Genomic DNA, 21,269 nt, shown 5'->3' with positions numbered 1-21,269 from the left:
CTCAATGGGGAAATTTGCAATGTCACAGCAGCAGAAAGACATCACATAAGTAGCATGCAGTACTTGGGTGAAGGAACATAAAGAAATACAAATATACAGCAATATAGTACTGTAGGTGTATTTGTCTCTTGGTGTTTTCCAGACCTGCTCCTTGATGATGGTGAGAACAGGGGTTCTTTTATCCAGTGTCAAACCACACAGGTCCCCAGTGCACAGAGGCCTTCTCCCTAGAATTCAAGGTGAAAGTATTACAATGATAACTCCAGTCAAACCAGTTCACGTCATGTGTCAAGTTCCCACACCTTTTTTACTAGACCTAGGACAAAATCTATAATGTATCTCAGTTAGCACTGAATCATGGCATAATAAACTCATGATAATACCTCTGGAAAAAGCCAATTAATCAGCTGTACACATGTTTTGTAATTTTATATCATTTCCTTTTCTCATTTGATGCAGTCCTTTTCGGGGTGTTGGGTTAATTTATAACTTTATTCTAACAATATATTGTAACCTTTTTAAAATTAAGAAAGCCTAATGAGGGACTGGGATTGGAAATTAGCCTCGGATTGAAATCAATTCAAGCTCCTGCAACCTGTTAAAATGTTTCTAAGCATTGTTCCAGTCAAATAAAAAAAAATTAATCAAGACATTTTAATTCCAGCCTTGTGTGGGGATTGTGTGGAATGTGTGTTGTTCTATTTTGCATAGATGACAGACCTTCACTATATGCAGGATGATATGTGCTCAATGTTTGATATGAGAAGGGTTGTTTTTAACTTTGTCTGGTGAAGGGGAAAACTTTACTATGCTTACCTAAAATCTGGTTCAATAGGCAACACACTCAAAAAGTATTTAGAAACTTAAAGCCCTTGTACAATTTAGTAGGAATGATCTTAAAATCATTTAGAAGACATTTTGCATCCAGTAATTCAACTTTTGAAATGAAAATAGTTTCTAAATTCATTGGTTAGGGATTTTTCAGTGAGAGAGTAAGTCATATTTAAAATTATTAACCAGGGAATTTGATTTTTCTTTTTTCATGTTATCATTATTCCCATCACAATAACCTATAACTGCACTGATATTTATATTTATAGCAACAATTACACATGAACATTATTATTATGATTACTATTCTACTTGGTTGAGGAAGAAACATGGGACTTATCAGAAATTTAAAATAAGTCCACCTAGATACATAAGTGTTGCACTTTAGACCCAATGACTTGTTGTCAAACGGTATGATGACGTTGCGTGACGAAGAGCCACCCTGGATGCTGATTGGATTCGCTGTCTGCCTGGGGCGTGGCCACCGGGAAACAAGGAAGTGGCGTCTCTTGCAGAAATAACAAAGTTGTTTGAGGAGATTAAACGTGATAAAATAGAGACAACACACATTTAAATGATTCCTATATCATAAAACACCTAGTCCTCCGATTCTGTGGTTGTCTCTATGCACTAAGATGAGCGGTGCACGAATTATGAACGTTTCAATAACAGAGCTTTCATGGAAATCAGTTATTATTATTATACCTAGATTTTAAGATTATTTTAGATTTTAGGAGAGAAATTAGAACTTTGTATATTCTCACTATTGTTCCAACTGCTGTGTCTGAAATAAAACTTTTTTTTAACAGATTAATTTAAAAACTATTAATAAATCCTGTTGCCTTCATCCACGTATTCATTCTATGAACATTTTAATGACACACATTTTAATGTTTGTATTTATTCCTGAGCTTGTTGCAGGGGCCCTGTCTCAATGTGAGGCCAGCCAACAAGTAGGCAAAGTAAGGCAGTGTCCTTATTAATTTGTTCGGGGGGGAATTAGCACCTATTCGTGCCCCAGTGCGTCATTATATTTATTAGTTCTAAGACATGTAGGCGTAGTACCAGCTCCATGTTGGGGCAGCACAGCTCGTATTCTTGTCGGGCTTTTGTGTGGATGGATGAAGGCTGCACAGGGGGGAGGAGGAGGTGAGGACGAACCGAGCAGAAGAGCGACCACTGGCTCATTGGCTGGCTGGTGCCAATAGCCTCCTGCAGCCCGTGTGTTATCACAAAGTCTGCGTTCCTGCTCGAAAACCCAGCGGCACCGCAGCCCCGGAGCTACCGAGAGGACGGTAGCATGATAGTCGTGGAGGGGACTCGGCAGGTAGAGGGCCCGTGTCTGCTTTTCACTGCGCCTACACCGAATTCACTGAGTCGGTAGCCGCCAGCGTCCCGACATGGGGAAGGAGGTAAATGGTGTTTCCCGGAGCCGGTTTGAGGTGAGTGGTTTTTTGTTTTTTTTTCGTCCATGGATATGAACTTGACAGTCGTTGCCTCGCATTCAAGCGGCTGTTATGAACGTTCAGATCCGGGCCTGCGTGAGGACCGTCGCTGTGTTTATTGCAAAACTGCGCGAATGGTGAAGGCGACGGGCTGATGCAGCTTCCGCAGTCGGTCGGTGTTTGGGATTAGGTCAATCGCTTGTTTTGTTCGAACGACACGGCCGAGGCCCGGCGTGTCAGTTCCCCGGGACACAGCTCGGTGTTCCCCCGCAGAACCTGTCGTGTTGTCCGGCAGTTAATTTTGTATTTCTTTTTAAGAAGGTGTCGAAAATGTTGTCCTCGTTTCCCTTTGCGCCGTCAAAACAAAGACAATGAGGCTACGGAGCACGCCGAGGACAGCCCCTGTAGATATTCACGTATTTATTAGAAAATGTAAAGACATTCACTGACTTCACTTGGCAAATAAACAGAAGCTGATATATATATTTGTCTTCATATCTACTTATGGGACTTTTGTATGTTTGTCTAGCGAGCCGGAGTGTTGTGTCTGTCCATGGCCGCTGCGGATGTAGGGGGCCTCGGGTTGTGATGCTACCTGCTCGCTATGTTAGCACACAACTTTGCACAAGCAGGCCCAAGCTAGCACACATGTAACCCCACACAACATGGTGTGTAATGCTAGCAGATAGCACCTCTACAGATGCACACGTTTGTTAATGTTGTTCCAATGATTTTACCATAAACTTTGTGTCGCAGCCACGCAAGCGTAGCTGTTTGTTTTTTTTATTATTTGGGGGCGAAAGCTCGCACAGTAACGCCACACGTCCGGCCGGTGACATTGGCCCCGTGTCGCCTGTAGTTTAATCCCCGGCTAGCGTGGGATTTGTGCGTGGTTTTATTTATTTTTAACGGAGCAACAGCTGACGACTCAGAGGATCCAGGCCGTTACCTTCTGGCCCGACAGCTGTGGCAGAGCCACTGTGTGAAGTTCACGGGCCGTGGGACAACAGAGACACTCGGAAGTGGCGCTACCTTGTTTTTCAAAGTAAAAGCGGATAATCGCAAATCATCCCCAAATTGCCCAATTTGTGTGAAAGAGATTGTTTGGTGTGGCATTTAGATCCACGAAGACTCAATCATCTTCCCAACAACTTGTATTCAAGACTTCTAAAATATCAATGTTATTAGTCCCACAAATGTCTGCCTGTCTGTATGTGGAACCCATATCTTGTGAACTGTTCATCTTATCAACACGTGGCATATGCATTGATAATGGCCCAGGGACGTGCATTATAAATTTGGTGCAATGTGAACACGCGATAAGTTCTATATTAATGAAAAATAAATAAAGAGGCAGCCAGCATTTTGTGGGGGCAGGGCACTGTGCCTTCAGTCTGAGGATCGAGTTGGACATGTCCTCTTTGTGTCCTACAACTTGCATAAGAGCATCAGATACAGTAATAAAACAAAGTCAGTTTCATTTTATAAAAAAGGTTGACTATAAAATCTTTACTGGCTATGAACCAGGTAGGATGATCACAGTTTTCTAATTTCACTATGCACCATAGACTGTTAATAAAAATCTCTGTACTAATAAAAAAAACAGTATATTGTTGAACTGTTTGAGGGGGACTCACTAATGACAAGAAATCAGTACATATAAATAAGTGCTGCGATCTATGCACATTTTAATGTGTGTTCATGTTTTGAATGTGGAACTGCAAAAGTTTTATATACCCTATACAGTTCCTTCATACTACCATGTATGACCCACTGTGTGGAAGTGTGGTTAAATACTTATAAAACAATCACTAATCCAATCCTCTGTCTTCAAAAAAGAGCCACGAGATTTTTATGTATTGGCTACTTTTTTTAAATGAATAGCCCGTAGGAAGGATGACTTAAAAAAAATAATACTGATTATTTTTTGTTTTATCTGCTAAAATTAATTAAATATTCAACCCACTGTTAGCACACACATCTAACTAAAAGACACTTGGCACTAAATATCCAACTGTTTTTTCTCTATGCCATCACAAACACTCACTGGCGAGACATCATTGGTGTTGGTTTATATGCCAATTCAGAGTTTTACTTTGAAAGGCATGGTCGGTTGTTTTCTCTTATATTGTCTGTCTTCCATGCTCTGCAGTAGACACAGAACTCTTGTATACCAGCCCTTAACAAAACACCACAACGCTCTGATAAGAAGACGAACATGAATGCTTCAAAATTAAATTTTCCCAGTTAAAAAGGTACAAAATTAAATAAAAACCACATTGTGATTAGCAGTGCTGCTGCATTCTATATTATTGTGTGTTTAAGTTTGTTGAAGAAGCTTAATCTATAAACAACAAAAGAATCCGTCTCTTGGTTATTACATATATCTATTAGTCCTGAGCTCTGGGTGTAGTGGAAGCTAAATAACTGAGCCCAGTTTAGCCACTTATACAATGTCAATATATGGTACACACCATGTATATTTAATCTGAGGATGAGGTCTTTTCAAAAAAACACAAATGTTTTTCTAAAGATATTTTCGGTTTTTGTTTTGCTCTGTAGCTGGAGGTAACAGCTTGCCCAGCTTTTTACTTCCTGCCAGGGCCTGCATCACCGACTATAGCTGACCAGTGGAGAAAACATAATGCTCACATTCATGCCGCAGCAGGTTCATTTTATGTTAGATTACAAAAGGGGACAGTGTATGCCCGTTGACCATGTGCATCTGGTTCTTTGTAAATGGCCCTGGATTATTTGGCCAGAGCGTAGTGCTGTGGAAGGCGAGCTGTCGGAGGCAATTTGCCCCAAATCCAAATGGCAAATGTCTGTCTCCTCTTACTTGCTTCGAATTGTACACGTCTGTGCTGGCAGGCAGCCCCTGCGTAGACAGCTGTGTGTGTGTGTGTGTGTGTGTGTGTGTGTGTGTGTGTGGAGTTTGTATGTTTAGCAGAGAGACATGGAGAGGCTTTGACCCAGAACTGACTTTTCTTGAAAGATCCAGTCAATAATCTCAATTGGTAGACTTGGCTTTTTTTTCATGAATAGGTTTGCTCAAGTCCTTCACAGTCTGGAGCTATTGTGAATGTGGTTTTAGGATAAACGCCCATAATTAAAAATGGCACACAGGATCCTCCGTTAAAATATGCTAATTACTTCTTTTGTTTAAGCACAATGAATAAAACATTCATTTATTCACAGAGTTTTTTTTTTTGTACCTGTAAGGAAGTGCAAACAAGGAGGACTTGCAAATTCCTTGTTGATCTTGTCACAGATGTTTGCTTCTTGTAAATAACGTGACTTCCTGCATTTTTTTATTTTTATTTACACACCAAAGCTCCCACCCTTCAATTACCCGGTCCCTGGTTTAGATTTATCTTTCTAAATCTATGGAGGAAAAAGGATTGGGCCAGATGTTGCTTCATTCGCCTAGTTGTGGTTAAGTGGATGCTCCCAAACACCATTGTCTCAGCATAATTGCGTTTTACAGTCTAGCAGAGTACGATTTACCACAAGTTATGGGAACCCTGTAGTCCTCAGTAAGTGGGTGTGGGTGTGTGTGAGCGTTTGTAATAAATGCTAATTCATGTCTTTTTTGTTTATTGCAGCCTTGACTGTAGGTTATAGGCTAGTATTTGTGCTCACACAGGATGCATTTATTTGTGTGGAAATCCATTAGCTGTTTCAAGGAACTCGAGCTGTTTGTCTAAGAGTCACAAGAGATATATTGTAAAAGTGTACATTGCTGATTTGGACACTGGGACAAACCTAACACTGTAAACAACCCAGGAAGTGACGAAATAACACGCTTGCAGACCAGATAACAAGAAAGCAGAGGCCATCACAGCTCTGCAGTCAACAGTACAACCTGTTGGTCTTGCTGAGAAGACACTGAATCCTGTCTGCTTCATCCTCAGTGTTTTATAAACACTAATGAGATTACTATCATTTATCCTTGCTTACGTGTTGGGGCCGGTCCTTGGGTGATGACTGTGAATGGAGGAGGGCGGGCAGCCATGCTGACACTGAACTAACATTCTCCATTGCATTCTTACAGATGTTCACAAACAGTGACGAGGCAGTCATCAATAAGAAGCTGCCCAAGGAGCTGTTGCTGCGGTGAGTTGCATTTTGAAACCCCTCAGTCAGACTCCCTGCAGGGTTATTATATTTTTTGCGAATGGAAACGGCATGTAACAAGCGTCGCACTCACCTGCCTGTTGTTGCTCCCCCGCTGCACATCAGATCATACGCAAAGGCACAATTTGCTTTGTAACTGTACACACATAAAGTGTATCTCACACTCGTATGCTGCATGCCCACTAGGCCTTTAGCAAATATTGCCTCTGAAATAACCACTCGGATGCAGATTTCCCCTCTGTACCCACCTCCCCTGCTCCCCTAGTGCTGAAGCTGTAATAAAAACTGATGCTGATTGATTTCAGACAACAAAAAAAACTTGTGTGCCTGAGCAAACAGAAAATGAAGGCCATATCTCAAGCCTCGGCCTTGCCAGCCAAGCTGCTGACTCTGTGCTGCCTCGCTAGGTGCAACGACCCTGATTTGTGAGGCTGGCAAGCTATACTGGGCCTCACCCCATCCCTGCTTCAACACTAACACAGATTTTTGCCGCATTGAAGGATCCTGAATTAGGTTTCTAGCTCTGTTCATTAGAATCACATTGCACGTCTTCCTTGCCAGGACCCCACTTTGAGTAAAAATGCATCTATCCTGCAAACGGGACACACGCATCTATTCTGCTGTCAATATTAGCTGATTAACTCAGATCCCTGTGCCGGGAGCGGAAGCAAATGCAGGGTTGAGTTTGATGGCAGAGTCAAATGCAAAGAGGAAGCTTCTGGCAGCGGGGATCAGGGTCTCTAAAACCTCCCCTGTCTGTCTTCCAGAATCTTCTCCTTTCTGGATGTGGTGACACTCTGTCGCTGTGCCCAGGTCTCACGGGTGAGTCTGTGTTCACGAGGTGTGTGTGTGTGTGTGTGTGTGTGTGTGTGTGTGTGTGTGTGTGTGTGTGTGTGTGTGTGTGTGTGTGTGTGTGTGTGTGTGTGTGTGTGTGTGTGTGTGTGTGTGTGTGTGTGTGTGTGTGTGTGTGTGTGTGTGTGTGTGTGTGTGGTAATTAAAAAAAAAAAAAGGAATACTTGACCCCAAATGCTCGTGTCTCCCTCCCTGCTTTCAGTCCTGGAACGTTCTGGCCTTGGACGGCAGCAACTGGCAACGAATTGACCTCTTTGACTTTCAGAGGGACATTGAGGTGAGCATCTCCGATCTACCCATCCATCTACTTTACGCTTAACTTGCAACTTCAGTATTTTGCTGTGTATCGTCACCCCTGGTTTCTGAAACACTTACTTATTGAAATCCTCGTCACATCCCGATAGCCATAAATATATAAAGTTGTCTGAGAGAAAAAAAGCTGGTGTCTGTGTCCCTTGCATGATTGTTATAAACACAACCAAAACTGTGCTCTAACTACACATGACTTCACGCTGGGGAGACAGACAGCGCTGAAGCAGAGGCAATAGTCGGAAGTTAGTTAGAGTCACGGAGAAGTCAGCTATGTTGTCAGGCAGTTCGAGTTCATGTGTTGTGGGATGTATCGATTGCATATTGTAGCCTGCTCTTGCTAGCTTCTCCAGGCTTACCAACCCTAGCTTTAAAGTCAAGGTGTCCAAGTCAATGCAGCAGGCTGAATGGATTGTTTTTGTTCCAGGGCCGGGTGGTGGAGAATATCTCAAAGCGATGTGGGGGGTTTCTCAGAAAGCTGAGCCTGCGGGGGTGCCTGGGTGTGGGTGACAGTGCCCTGAGGTGAGTTTGGTGAGAACTTAGCCCCACAGAAATGATTGTTCTAGTTCAGACCCTTGAGAGAGAAGGAGGCATGTTAAGTTTGACAGCCATTAAAAAAATGTTCGGGCTTTTTTCTACTGTAGGACTTTCTCACAGAACTGCAGGAACATTGAGCTTCTCAGTCTGAATGGCTGCACCAAGATCACTGACAGGTGTGTGTATGGTTCATGTAACACAGCTGCTTATGACCCGGGACGCAATATCTCCCCTTCAAAACACTCACTGTCTTTCTCCTCTGCAGCACGTGTAATAGCCTCAGTAAGTTCTGCCCAAAGCTGAAGCACCTGGACCTTGCCTCCTGTACCTCAATCACCAACCTGTCACTGAAAGCTCTCAGGTGTGTAGGCTCAGCACTATGTGACCTTTGGACCCAACTGTATGCATTTCTTGAGGGAATATAACTTCAGAAAGGCAGAGTTTGAGACTTAAAGCCTTTAGCACAGTTAATACATAGGTTGTAGAAAACAGACTTTAACATCTTTCCTGTCTTTTTCTACTTTTTTTCCCCTCTAAGTGAGGGTTGTCCCCTGCTGGAGCAGCTCAACATCTCTTGGTGTGATCAGGTCACCAAGGATGGCATCCAGGCCCTGGTGCGCTCCTGCCCTGGACTCAAGGGCCTTTTCCTTAAAGGCTGCACACAGGTACTGCTGGAGATACAAACCATGGGCCGGGCAGTGTGCCTTTAGTCCATGGACAGAGTTGAACATAACTTCTTGTATGACCCTGGATAACCTACAGCAACTGGTGGCAATAGTATCTTGCCTGCCAGACCATTTTGATAATTTGTCATTATTAGCTCACCATATCAGGCTGATAGACATTCACAAGTGTCAACATTCATACACTCACTTCACTTCACTCACACAGCACAACATTCGTTTTATTGTTGCAATACTTTGTAACAATCAGAATTACTGAGCTTTTATGTTGAAAAGTTGTGAACTTTGGTCTGATGATTTGGTTTCAATTGCTGAACAAACCTCTGAGGTACCATACAGGCACCATACTAGCATTATTAAATTGATTATTAAACTTAACTGTATAACTCTGAAAGCAGTTAGTTTTGTAGAAATGATTTGGTTCCATTAGAGACTTTGTAGGTGCACAGTGAACTTTTATAGCTTCATTATTTTCCTTGTGTTTTGTCACTCTGGCTTTTACTAATTCTAACTAAACAAAACAACGTTGTGGTACCACAAACACAAAATGCACGACTTCCTGTGCAGCACATGATGTTTCTGAGGAAAGACGTAGCAGGCACATTTAACAGAAAAACCCTAGATGGGACTTCCCTGTTATACCAAAGGTCAACTTTACCGTGGGAAGAGGCCCCCATGTATTTCTGTGAATATGACATATCATTCATTTAAAAGATAAAAAACACAATATAGAGGAAACACTGAGTTACCAGAGGTTTTGACTCAACTTCATGATTATTTAGCTGTAGATGTAGAGGCTGTAGTGGTTTGTGTGGTGTTGTTGAATTGTATTTTATTATACCAAGAGGTGTTGAGGGACTCAGTGGGAGGATCTCAGTATTCCAGTGTAGTTTGATTTCAAATGACCAATGTCTTTCCTCTGACGTCTTTCACAGCTAGAAGATGAGGCTCTGAAGCACATTGGGGCTCACTGTCCCGAGCTGGTCACGCTCAACCTGCAGACGTGTTCAGTAAGTAAAACAGGAAAACACAATTCTTTTGCATTTTCAGTGTCGAACATGAAATGTCACAATGTAAAAAAACTGCTAAGTAATTTTCAGAGAATGTGTGATGGTCACCAAGTACACACTGCTCTTCCACTCAAAGCTACCTGTAGACAGTCCCATCCAGCACATATAACCGAACTCTGCGTGGCCTCCTCCGACGATCCAGATACTTTTCTGTGATTGTACCCATTCTTAACATTCCCCTTCTTTCTCCTCCATCATCTCATCTCACACCGCAGGAACTCTCCGTCTCATCTTGTCCCAGCTCTTCCTCCTCTTTCTTACCGTCCATTTTCTGGCCAGTCTGTTTTTTACCTCCTCTCCCTCTGTCTTTCTCCTCTAGAGTTTTCTCTGGCAAAATTTAAAAAGAAAAAGGCAGGGGACAGAAATTGCTTTTCCCCCCATCAGTGAGCACAGGAAAAGTTGGTATGTTTTTGCATTCAGAGTAGAAGACCCTTACAAAAACACATTTGGTCTTTCTCTGAGCAGCAGATCACAGATGAGGGCCTCATCACAATTTGCAGAGGCTGTCACCGCCTGCAGTCTCTGTGTGTGTCAGGCTGTGCCAACATCACAGACGCCATCCTTCACGCCCTGGGACAGAACTGCCCTCGCCTCAGGTAAACCTTGACAAACACGCACACACTGAACTTAACTATGGCCTTCTAGACTCAGCTAAAAACTTTTAACTCTCCACCATGGTTGTGACATTAATTGATGTTTTAATAAATTGATGTTTTAGCTTTCTTTTTTGAGATTATGCAAAAATAATTGGGTTAAATTTAGAAAAAGAAGAAAATGCTTGAAAATACATTTTATGACTCATTTTAAGTGGAGTCCAGCAGCTAAGATTGAATTAATAGTGAAAATCATAAATACATTAAATTAATATATGGGTCTTTCTGCAGTAAAGCTTCATAAAGCCTTACTGCAGTAGATCTAGTAACTTTAAAGTACAGTCTATGCTCTCAGCACAAGAACTCAGAAAGTGATGCTGCCATTGTGCTCCTTTCTCCACTTGTCCTCCTTTCAGAATATTAGAAGTAGCCCGCTGCTCCCAGCTTACAGATGTGGGTTTCACTACATTAGCAAGGGTGAGTATGTCTATGAGTTGTACACGCACAGTCAAACACAGAAACCCCTGGAGCATTCAGGTGAGGGGTGGCGCAGAGGCAGGACATAAGGTGTTCATTTCCCTGCGGAGATCACATGTTTTTGTCAACAGCAAATCGACACCGGCATCAGCCCTTTTCAACAAAAGCTTAACATCTTCGTCACTGTCTTCTATGTGTATGGCACCGCTTTTTTTTACCAGGAGACATTTTTCTTTTTTGTGTTTGTCAGCTTTGTATTTGTGGTGTGTTAGAAATGTCATCCACTCACTCACGGGGAATCCTCTGGAGGACGTCTTGCTGTTTTCTTACATGAGCTCATTCTGACATTATCTGGAGTTTTTACTAAGGACCTGGGGGAAGGAACTCTGGATAAAATCTGGGGCCTCTTACTCAGACATTTGTGTTCTCAAAAACAACCCCTCTGGATAATGTCAGGAGATTATTTTGTGTTCTGTGCATGTCTGAAAACAGCTACACACATACAACCAGCAACCAGACTTTATAGTTGGAAAAAATTTAAGGTTGAGATTATGATCATATTTATTGTCGGGAGAGCTGCAAGATTTTGTCACAAAAAGCTAAATACACACTAATTCACGTCGTCTGTCTCTGTTTTTCTGCTGTAGAATTGTCATGAGCTTGAGAAAATGGATTTGGAAGAATGCGTCCAGGTAAATAAACAATCTGGCTACATAAATAATGTTTCTATTATTGCCTTCAGTTATGACACTTGTTGTTTTTCCACCTTTCGCATCAGATCACAGATGGAACCCTCATCCAGCTGTCTATCCACTGCCCTCGTTTGCAAGTCCTAGTGAGTGACACTTTTAAACATATTTTACTTCTGTAGCACCAAATCACAGCTTGTTCAAAGAGACGGTTGAATCATCGAGCTCCTGCGTTGGTATCGCTGTGTTCCCGTAGAGTCTATCCCACTGTGAGCTGATCACCGATGATGGCATCAGACATCTCGGCAGCGGCCCATGCGCTCACGACCGTCTGGAGGTGATCGAGCTGGACAACTGCCCCCTGATCACAGACGCTTCGCTGGAGCACCTAAAGAACTGCCATAGTCTGGATCGCATCGAGCTCTACGACTGCCAGCAGATCACCCGCGCTGGTATCAAGAGACTAAGGGTAAGTTGTGGGGGCTGACGGCAGTGAGCAAGCCATGATTCATAGGCAGAATGTACTGTCATCACCAATGCTGTAAACTCAACATGCTCCAATATAGTCTCACAAATGTATACAGTTTAGTTAGATTAATAGGATGTGCCAAATCGATGTGTTGGGGGTAAGACAACCATGCACTTAACTAAGCAATTCTATTAGTTTATGTTTAGTCGACTTTTACCACAAATTAATCTAATTTATCATAGATTATTAGTAGATGCCATGGTGAGGAAATTTTACCATCAGGTAATAAACTCGTGACAGCGGACATTTAACAAAATAAGATTTGTGTCGGTACAGTGTTGACTTAACGTTGGATATTAGTGTGAGCCGCCTCACTGGAAGTTGTGTGCAGTGTTTGATTACCCAAACTGACGGTCCACGCCTCATAATTACATAAAGGTTTTTGCATTGTTGCTTTATTGGCAACGGGTTAGGCAGGGTTTGGACATAAAAATCACAATACTCATCGGGCTCGGTCACTACCGAAGTGAAAATGCGGCCCGAGTCACGCTCTACTCTTGGCACTTACACCTTCACCATAAAACTGCAGTGTCAGACCAACATTGATAATTAGGGATGTAGGCACTTCCTCTGATAAACAAAAATGAACCAAACAAGTTTAATGTCTTCAAAAAATAAAATTGACATTTTATGAATGTCTTAGACGTGGATAAATATGTAGCTGAAACTAGGAAAACTTTTAGCCTGGCTCTGTTCAATGCTAACAAGCTACCAGAACCTCTTTTTCTGATCCTCTTGAATTAATCCATAAAAAACAGAGATAGAGTAAAACCATCACATTCTGGTTCTATGGGGCTTATGTGCTGGACGGTTTCCTGGCCAGGCACAGTTACTTCTCTTAATCGGGAGCTGTGGAGGTGTGAAAGGGTTTTGATTTCCTTTGGACTGAGTCAGGTTAGCTTTCTGCCCCATTTCTAGTCTTTGTGCTGAGCTAAGCAAAATGAGGCGACCTATTTACTGTACATACTTGAGAGGAGTATTGATCTTCTCAGCTAAGTCTCAGCAGCAAATAAGCAATTTGCTTAGTATTTCCCAGAATGTCGAACTAGTGTTTAAATGAGGAATACCTTCAACCTATCAACCACATAACTTTTTTGGGAGTCTAGTTTATTAGTTTACAGCTACTTGGACAGTTTTTCTTGAAAACATGGATTTGTCATATTGAATAAGGTCAAAAAGGGAACTATTTCTCTCCTCTTGCTGAAATGCCATAAATTTTCATTTTTTATGCTCTGATGTTTGAGTCACCACTACACCTACACATGAAGACTCAAAATGAATGTATGAAACACAAACGGTCTCCTGGAGAGCAGCGAGTGAACACTCTGTACAAATAGAGCCAGCCATACCATCATTAGATGTCATCTGTGACTTTTATTTTGATATAAATCATACTTAAAGTCGGAGAAACTGTTGCCACTGGTGTATGAAGCTATGGTATCCATACCACTATGTTTTCATTTGAAAAGGCATCAACTCTGCTACAGGTATGCCTGGCGTTGACACCTCTGTGGAGTTCAAGAGCCGTTAAAACTGAGAGGTTTGTTGACACTGCTGGCCCTGTTGAGTTTGGAAATTTGGGGCTATATTTTACTCTGGACGGGCAGAAACCGAGACGGTGGAAACGATGACGTAGACACTTAAAACTGTCTTTTCCGTCAAGACGTCCCCTTCGCTGATTCATTAGTCTCCTATCTCATAACCCCCTTCCGGAAGAAAACAACATTAATGGTATAATTAATCTTCTACAACAGCATCAGCCTCAGCTACCAGTTTTAGAAGTCAACATAATAATCATAATCAATTACCCTCTTGTCTTCGCTAACAGCTGTACTTCTGTTTTTACAATGACACGATGCTTGTGTGGACAAAATGCAGTTTTCAAGTGAAAACGTAGTAGTATGGATGTAGCCTAAGTATTTGTATGAACCATTAACACATTTTCGTCTGTGTCCTTATTTTCCACCACAGACCCATCTGCCTAACATCAAAGTGCACGCGTACTTCGCTCCCGTCACTCCGCCCCCCTCGGTCGGGGGCAGCCGTCAGAGGTTTTGCCGCTGCTGTGTCCTGCTATGATGTAAAGACAACAACCCCTCTTCCTCTGTCCCCATGTCCCTCATACACGGTCCCCGCAGCCCGTCACTTGACCCATCACGATCCGCTGTCCACCCCAATGCCGGCCCCTTGTCAAAGAGTACATGCTGGTGTGTCCCCTTTTGGAGCTGCAGAGAGAGGGAGAGAGCCAAACAACGCCACAGGGTCTTGGGTAACTCTCCCCAAAAACATTCCCAACTCTCCCCACCACAAACACGCATCCAACTGCCTTCTACACGAGCTGATATGCAGACACACCTGTACACAGAGATTAACTCTCAGAAGAATGTCAGAGCATTCCTGGGCTGCGTTCAATGGACAACAGTATTACAAAGAGGGTTATGTAAAAATCAATCTTGATTTCCACCATTATTAAGTCACGCAGAACAGAAATGTTAAAGAATTACACAACAAGACCTTCACATCAAAAATAATTGTCCAGTATTTGCAAGCAGCCAGACTCTTCAGTTACTTAGCACTTTGAGACAAATTACAGCGACAGCTTTCAAGCAGAATATTTAAGTAGGCTGAAAGATCCCCACTTAACCCCTCGCACACATTTCCCCCCTTGAGTGTCAACGGTCATTTAACCGCTACCTCTAGATGGGACCGGCACTTGAGTAAGACCTGTGTGAGTTTTGTTCTGCAGGCTGTTCAATTTAAAAAAAACAAAAAAGGGGGGGGCAGCCTCCAATAAAGCAGCTGAAAGCCTGTCGTGTGATTTTAGAAAATATATATTTGCAGCTCTTTGCACTTACAGTAAAGCAATTATGAGACACTTTAAAAAAAGACCACAATCTCACCATTGAAGACATTTTATTAACAACACACACACAAATCCAAATCCTCACTTGAATGCATACACTGAGCTTGCCACACCTGTACCCTCGCCTCTCTCTGTTACAATCAGAAGCTTCAATATATTGAAGAGGGAAAAGAAAGACAGTTTTAATATTTTTCTAAAAATGGACACCAATTAAGACTCACAAGCGGGGACTTGAGAAGATGCCAAATGTTGCATGTAACACCTCTAGTTTTTTAAAATCTAATTGTACATATATGAGGACCGTGGGAGTCCGAGAGTCGAAGCCAGCTACACAACAGATGATCATGTGAGATGTTGATGGGTCTTTCCGAGGTAACAAGGAAACTGAGAAAATATGTGCCGGAGTGTTAAAAAGGAGCCAATACTCACCCTGGAGTTGGACAAACGAGCAGATGCTGACCCGTGAAAGCTCATGTCAACGGCAGAAAAGTTTTAAAGACAGTCTTTTGACAGAGGAGGAAAAAAAGAAGACATCACTACACGAATTCAAACTGTCGGAACAGGACAATGGAAAGATAAAGCCAACCGAAAACAATCAAAGTATATTTTCATTTAGTTTGATTTTTGTTTATTTGCTCTCGTTTTTGCATCGGCGATGGTTCCTGTCGACGAGGAACTGGTGAACCACACGCAAGCGGTGAGAGGACGTGCCCCAGTGGCAGCGTGGCATTAGCAACTCCTCAGCTCCCATGAGGCCTTGCAGGGTACGTAGTGACAGTGTGTAACACCCTGCCACCTGTGACCCCCCCCCCCCTTCCTTCCCCACCGTCTGTCTGGGACCGGTGACTCTGTCGGAGATGACGACCAGATCAGACCGGTGGAGTCACTGCGAGAGGAACTGGACGGAATTTTGAGCGCACAATTCTGTCTTGCTGACAGATATGATGGAATAATTTGTCACAACAGAGGGCTATACTGAACTTGAGCCCCTGCCCTATGAAGTATTGAAGCCTTTTCTAATGGAATATCTCCTCCTGCACTTGCACCTGCTTTACTCTGTCTCTCTTTTCTTCCCGTTTTCATTTTATAAACGTGTCTTTTTACTGCTTTTCTTTCCCTTTTCCTCTGGATCTCTTACCCTTTTCTCTTTCTTTGCTATTTTTCTGTTTTTGGTGTGGTTTGGATTGCGCCTGCTTTGTGTTTGAAGTCACGAGTTCAGTGTCTCCAAGTTGAGTTTTTTTTTTTTTTTTTTTCGAGCCCCCTTCCAGTCCTCAGTTCTGATCTGAGGGAGTTTGTGTTTTTATTAAGAGTTTCTTGTTACTAAATGTCCAGAGCGTAGCCTTTGTCCAGAGGAAGCGTTGGCACCAGTGCAATTGTAATAAATGTTAAATGTGAGTTGGATATTTTTATGTGAATCGAGGAGGGAGTTGATGATGACATGTATGTATGTATGATGTAGCTTATTGAATGTTTCTATCACAGAGAAGTCCTCAAGATGGCTGTTCGGGCATCCTGTGCCACTCTTGCAGAAACAGGTTTTTCTCCCATAAGTGTGCTTTTCCTCTCCAGTTTAATTTTTTTATGGCTTGCTTTTCCAAAAACCGCCCTCCCATAATGCACCATCCCCAAAATACATCAATCAAGGTTTAAATTGGTTAACCCACTGTGGAATGTGGATCGCTCTCAGATGTCCCCGCTCTGGTTTGAAGGATCCGTGCCAACAGGCGAGAACCTTGAATAATCATTCTATTCACTCTGTGATTTGACAGCTACAACGGGACTGATAATACAAACTGAGATGAATCCGATGTAATCCAGTCTGATCTGTTTTGTTTGAATGGGGGTTTTACGGAAGGATTAACAACAAAGAGTCAAAATGGCGGAGGCATCTAATGCAGTTTGGGGTTAAGACAATTGGAAAGAAAAAGTCACAGGATTTAGGCTGATGTAACACCTGCTCGCCCCGATCAGGGTTCACTGTGTGTGGCACAAGCTGAGTCACCAGTGCAGCTGACATGTGCTTTCAAGGCAAACACTTTGACTGGATTACAGGTAATAATACTCAACCTGCCCCGGATGGTTTTATTTGTAAAAGGAACTAACCTGACTTCGGCCTCTTTGTGGTGCAAAATACACTACGCGGCTCTGCAAAGCAAAAACCCCCGCACTGACTTTTCCTGACATTATCAAACACCTCTGTGTCCTTTCGTCACACTCTCACCAGTTTACACAGAGGACGGGCGTCCATGCTCTGGATCCAGAGGGCCGGAGATTAATCTACAGCGTGTGCTCGTGGTAGATTGACAGCAGAGAAATTTCAAAAACAATTTTGACAATGACTGTAGTTCATAAAATTACTGTAAATCTTTTCCTTTTTTTTCTTTTTTTTTTTTCTTTTGTTTCATTTTTTTCATTTCTTTTTTTTTTTTTTACAATTAACCGATATAAATGAATATGTACGTATGAATAAATATATACCTATATTATTAAGACTTGCCTAGTTTTCTCTGGCGTTGAACTTCTCGTGTTAACCTAGTTGGTGCAGTAGATGGCAGCAATGAGCCAGTTGTAATCACTGAGGTGGAGGTAGAATCAGAGATAGAATCAGATTTTCACTGAATCCATTTGATTTGCTTTAGTTTGTAGAATTGAGTGAAGTGTGCTATTTTCTATAGGAAATAATTCACTGTCCCATAAATAATCAGTCATTGTTATCACCATACCTCCTAAACCAGGGGTTCCCAAACTTTTCATCCTCTGACCCCCACAAATACAAGTGCCCGACCCCCATTATCTCTGCAGTTGGTTGAAGCATATTTATTTGAGCAAATAAAAATCCCCCTCACCACCATTTACTCCCAACAACAATCTTTTTCAACTCTTGTAACAATAATGGCTCAAATCCTCCTTTGTAATTGTAATTGTATTAGGGGGTTTGGGAACCAGGGTACTTAACAACTGAAGTGAATAGGCCCTTGCAGGAGTTGGAAACAGTGTAATTTTGGATATTTCTGTCTAACACTGGAAAAAATAGCTCGGTGATGCTCTTCAGCTGCTGTTTGTCTGAGTAAACAAAGAAAAAAAACAGATTGCTTTAAAATTATGCCCTCATGAACGAGCAGTTCAATTGTTTTATAATTATATGGTTTTTAAATGTTTTCTCAATCACCAGTCTTATCATTTTATCTTTTGTCTTATTGCTTCTGTTTTTTTCTCTTCACAAACACAGCAAAAAAAAAAAGACCGGTGGAAAGAGATTCCTCACAGTCACTTAGAGGAAACTCTCGGGGCTTATTCACAGTGTTCCCAGGTCTCATGTGAAATGCAGTTCTGGATTATGGAAATCTATTTAAGAAGATTCAACATTCACTTTATTGTCATTTTCACCACACAAGACAAGTGCAGAGTAGAACGAAATTACATTTGATCCAGCTCACAAATGTCATTATTAATGCTATGGTTTCCTGAGCATGTATAAAAGAGTTCTAAAATAAAACATAAAAATAGACAGATATGGTGCAAACAGACATTGGGATATTGCACGCAACTGAATGAAGATACAGATATTGAATAGATGGATAAATTAGATGCAAAAAGGAATGAGGCGTGACGTGGTGTGTTGTAAAACAACAGTTTTACATTGTAGAACAATAGTCGGATGTATTTATAGTATAATATGAATATTGGACCAGGTTCTGCTTGCTGTACTCCTCCCTTCTGTTCATATTGGCATATGAAGATCAGTTTCTAATTTCCTTTAAGTAAACAAAGGGGTCCATTGTCCTTGTTCCATGTAGAGAATATATTTCACATAGGCTTCCCTTGAGTTTTACATTTAAAAGAATCTCACACTTTAAGAATTGTTGCCGATATTAGTCTGTGGCTGAAGATGCTATGCTCTCAGGGGCTTTAGTGACCTGATAGGCTCCTGGAGCTCACATGCCGAGTCAAGTTTCTATATTTGTTTGTGCTTACGTACACACGCACGTCTGAGGTGGAAGCACAGGCGAATGGTGTGCATCAATTTATCTCAGTGGAAAGAGCAGCAGCTCTGGTGGCTGCACCATGACGACCGCTGTCACGGCCGGGATCTGTCTTTTCTGCCGCTTGGGACACATTCTGCTCCTCTCATCCTCATTATTGCCCCCCCCTCCTTCTGTCTCCAAATCACTGAGAGATCAATGTGTTTCCAGGCCTGCTTTAATGTTCACTTTTAGCAGCCGTGTTCTGACACCTGGGGTATCACATCGAGGAGGAGAGATGGGTGGCTCAGACGGAGGAATTTGTGTGTGTGTGTGTGTGTGTGTGTGTGTGTGTGTGTGTCTGTGTGTCTGTCTCCCTGCTTCAGCAACTCTCCTGTTCACCGTGTGTTTCTGGAACACGGACAGATCAGATCACAGCTCACTGCACACCGCCCCACCTAGACATTGTGTTTCTGTTTATTTCTGACAGCAAATCCTCCTCCTATACACTAGAAAAACTTTTTTTTGACTTCTTTCGTCCTCTTTTTTTTTTTTTTTTCTCCCCTCCTTTGCACAGTTCTTTCTTTCAGCAGTCACTCACTCTGCTATCTGCTGCAGTGCCTTGGCTCTGAGTGAAGCAATAATTAGTCTGATAACAGACGAGTACACAGAGAGACCGTCTTTTCTTCTGTCTCGTTTCTCTAACACACCCACACCAAAGTCTTTCTGGCGGCTTAGAGCAAACTTTGATGTCAGGCTTACGTGAAATGCTGCAGTTCAGATTCAGAAAAAAAACCCACTTTCATCAACTTGAGGACTATTTCCTCTTTGCGTCAGACTCTGAATGCTGCAGTGAAATCACTTGAAAATACCATTGTTTCATTACCTTTTCCTGTTCTGCACCGTCACCAGCTTGATACAGAAATCAGCGGCTGTGTGCACAACCTTATCACTCCGACTCTCTGCCATCTTTCATGTGCTTCATAAAAGGGTGAATGAATCGAAACCCCGGGAGGATGGAAATGAGATTCCATTTAGAATCAGAGGGACCAATTATCCTCCGGCCTCTTATTGCAGCTGCTTTACACAAATCACAGCAAACTGAGGCTCTGCGGCTCCGCAGGGCATTGTTATGGAAGTTTTCTGGAAGCTGGTGAAAGGAGAACTCCGGCAGCAGCTGATGTCTTATGCAGAAGGTTTTAATGTAGACGTGATGCATCAAGGAGACCAGAATGTGGAACAATATACAAACGCTAACAGAGTAACATGAGCAATTGTCACCCCCAAATCTGGAGATGTCTCCCACAGCATCCCAGTATATCTTCCTCTACTTGCGTCATCCAATCCAACAGCACATCCATGAATGGAAAGAATTGCTGTCACTCTCTATGTTACATGTAGGTGTTCGCATCCTATTGGATAGTTAAGGCTAAAGTATGAGTTAAAGAGTTAAGAGTTAAAGTTGGTGAGCGTTGATATTGGTGTCTCTCTGTCCGGAGCATCTGAGTTAGATATGAAAGTCCCTCAACGTAGACACTACAGTGTACTGTTGGTTGGGCCTTTATCTTTAACCGGACCTTGGGTACTGCTGAGAGAGAGAAGGGAGTATCTGTGGAATTAGACAGGCACTCTTCTCCTGTATAGATATAGTGCAATATACAATTATATATATATATAGTGGCATATACAGGCATCAACTGCAGGGTACAGCAGCAGCGTCAGTGCACGGTGCTTCAGAGGGCACATGTAGAAATGAACACAGCATGACTGATAGCAGAGTAAAAACTGTGGCTATTTTCTCCGAAGCTCAGAGACAAACTGAAAGTCGTCCAGCTCGTCCCATATGGGTCATTTATTTTTTCTACTGAAGGAGGAGATGACTGCTCTGACTCACAGCTTCGTCAACAAAGTTCTGCAATAATGTCCTCCGCCCACTGTCTCTATACGGTGTAGGATCTCAACCAGGGGCCATAAAAGGGCCACAATGTACACGTAGGGGCCAATTATATGTCCAGCATTGATGCACAATTCCTGATTCAGTAAGATGCGCATTTATATGGCTACATCCATCCTACTATTTTTTTTAAACTATCTCTGTCCACGCAAGCATTTTTAGCTCGGTATCAGTTTAAATCCTCGTCCATATACTTACACGCCTAAAAACGCACATCACATGACCACTCACATACACTGGGTGTGCGTCTACCAGAAAGCCATGCATGTCCCAGGAGACATGCATTTGTCGCAGATTGCTTCGACTAATGGCTTGTATCATTGAAAAAATGCTGAATT

The 21,269-nt window shown here is 42.3% G+C and overlaps 1 protein-coding gene across 1 annotated transcript; it reads left to right on the top strand.

Annotated features, from left to right (window-relative positions):
• Positions 1 to 1,792: 1,792 nt before the first annotated feature.
• fbxl20 (F-box and leucine-rich repeat protein 20) lies at positions 1,793 to 15,533 on the top strand. Its single transcript, XM_034593341.1, has 15 exons — positions 1,793 to 2,273; positions 6,331 to 6,392; positions 7,181 to 7,235; positions 7,468 to 7,542; positions 8,002 to 8,096; positions 8,219 to 8,287; positions 8,377 to 8,472; positions 8,650 to 8,776; positions 9,730 to 9,804; positions 10,330 to 10,460; positions 10,874 to 10,934; positions 11,582 to 11,626; positions 11,713 to 11,769; positions 11,880 to 12,092; positions 14,124 to 15,533. Exons 1-15 carry the CDS (start codon positions 2,232 to 2,234, stop codon positions 14,229 to 14,231), a joined length of 1,311 nt encoding a protein of 436 aa, XP_034449232.1. The 5' UTR covers positions 1,793 to 2,231; the 3' UTR covers positions 14,232 to 15,533.
• Positions 15,534 to 21,269: the final 5,736 nt, after the last annotated feature.

Source organism: Hippoglossus hippoglossus, chromosome 8, assembly GCF_009819705.1.
Source record: "Hippoglossus hippoglossus isolate fHipHip1 chromosome 8, fHipHip1.pri, whole genome shotgun sequence".
NCBI classification, from domain to species: Eukaryota; Metazoa; Chordata; class Actinopteri; order Pleuronectiformes; family Pleuronectidae; genus Hippoglossus; species Hippoglossus hippoglossus.
This window is presented reverse-complemented; position numbering and strand designations above follow the sequence as displayed.

Coding starts and splice junctions, on each gene's coding strand:
- fbxl20 (XM_034593341.1), top strand. CDS start 2,232: ATGGGGAAGGAGGTAAATGGTGTTTCCCGGAGCCGGTTTGAG. Junction 6,393..7,180: donor CCCAAGGAGCTGTTGCTGCG/GTGAGTTGCATT, acceptor TCTGTCTTCCAG/AATCTTCTCCTTTCTGGATG. Junction 7,543..8,001: donor ACTTTCAGAGGGACATTGAG/GTGAGCATCTCC, acceptor TTTTTGTTCCAG/GGCCGGGTGGTGGAGAATAT.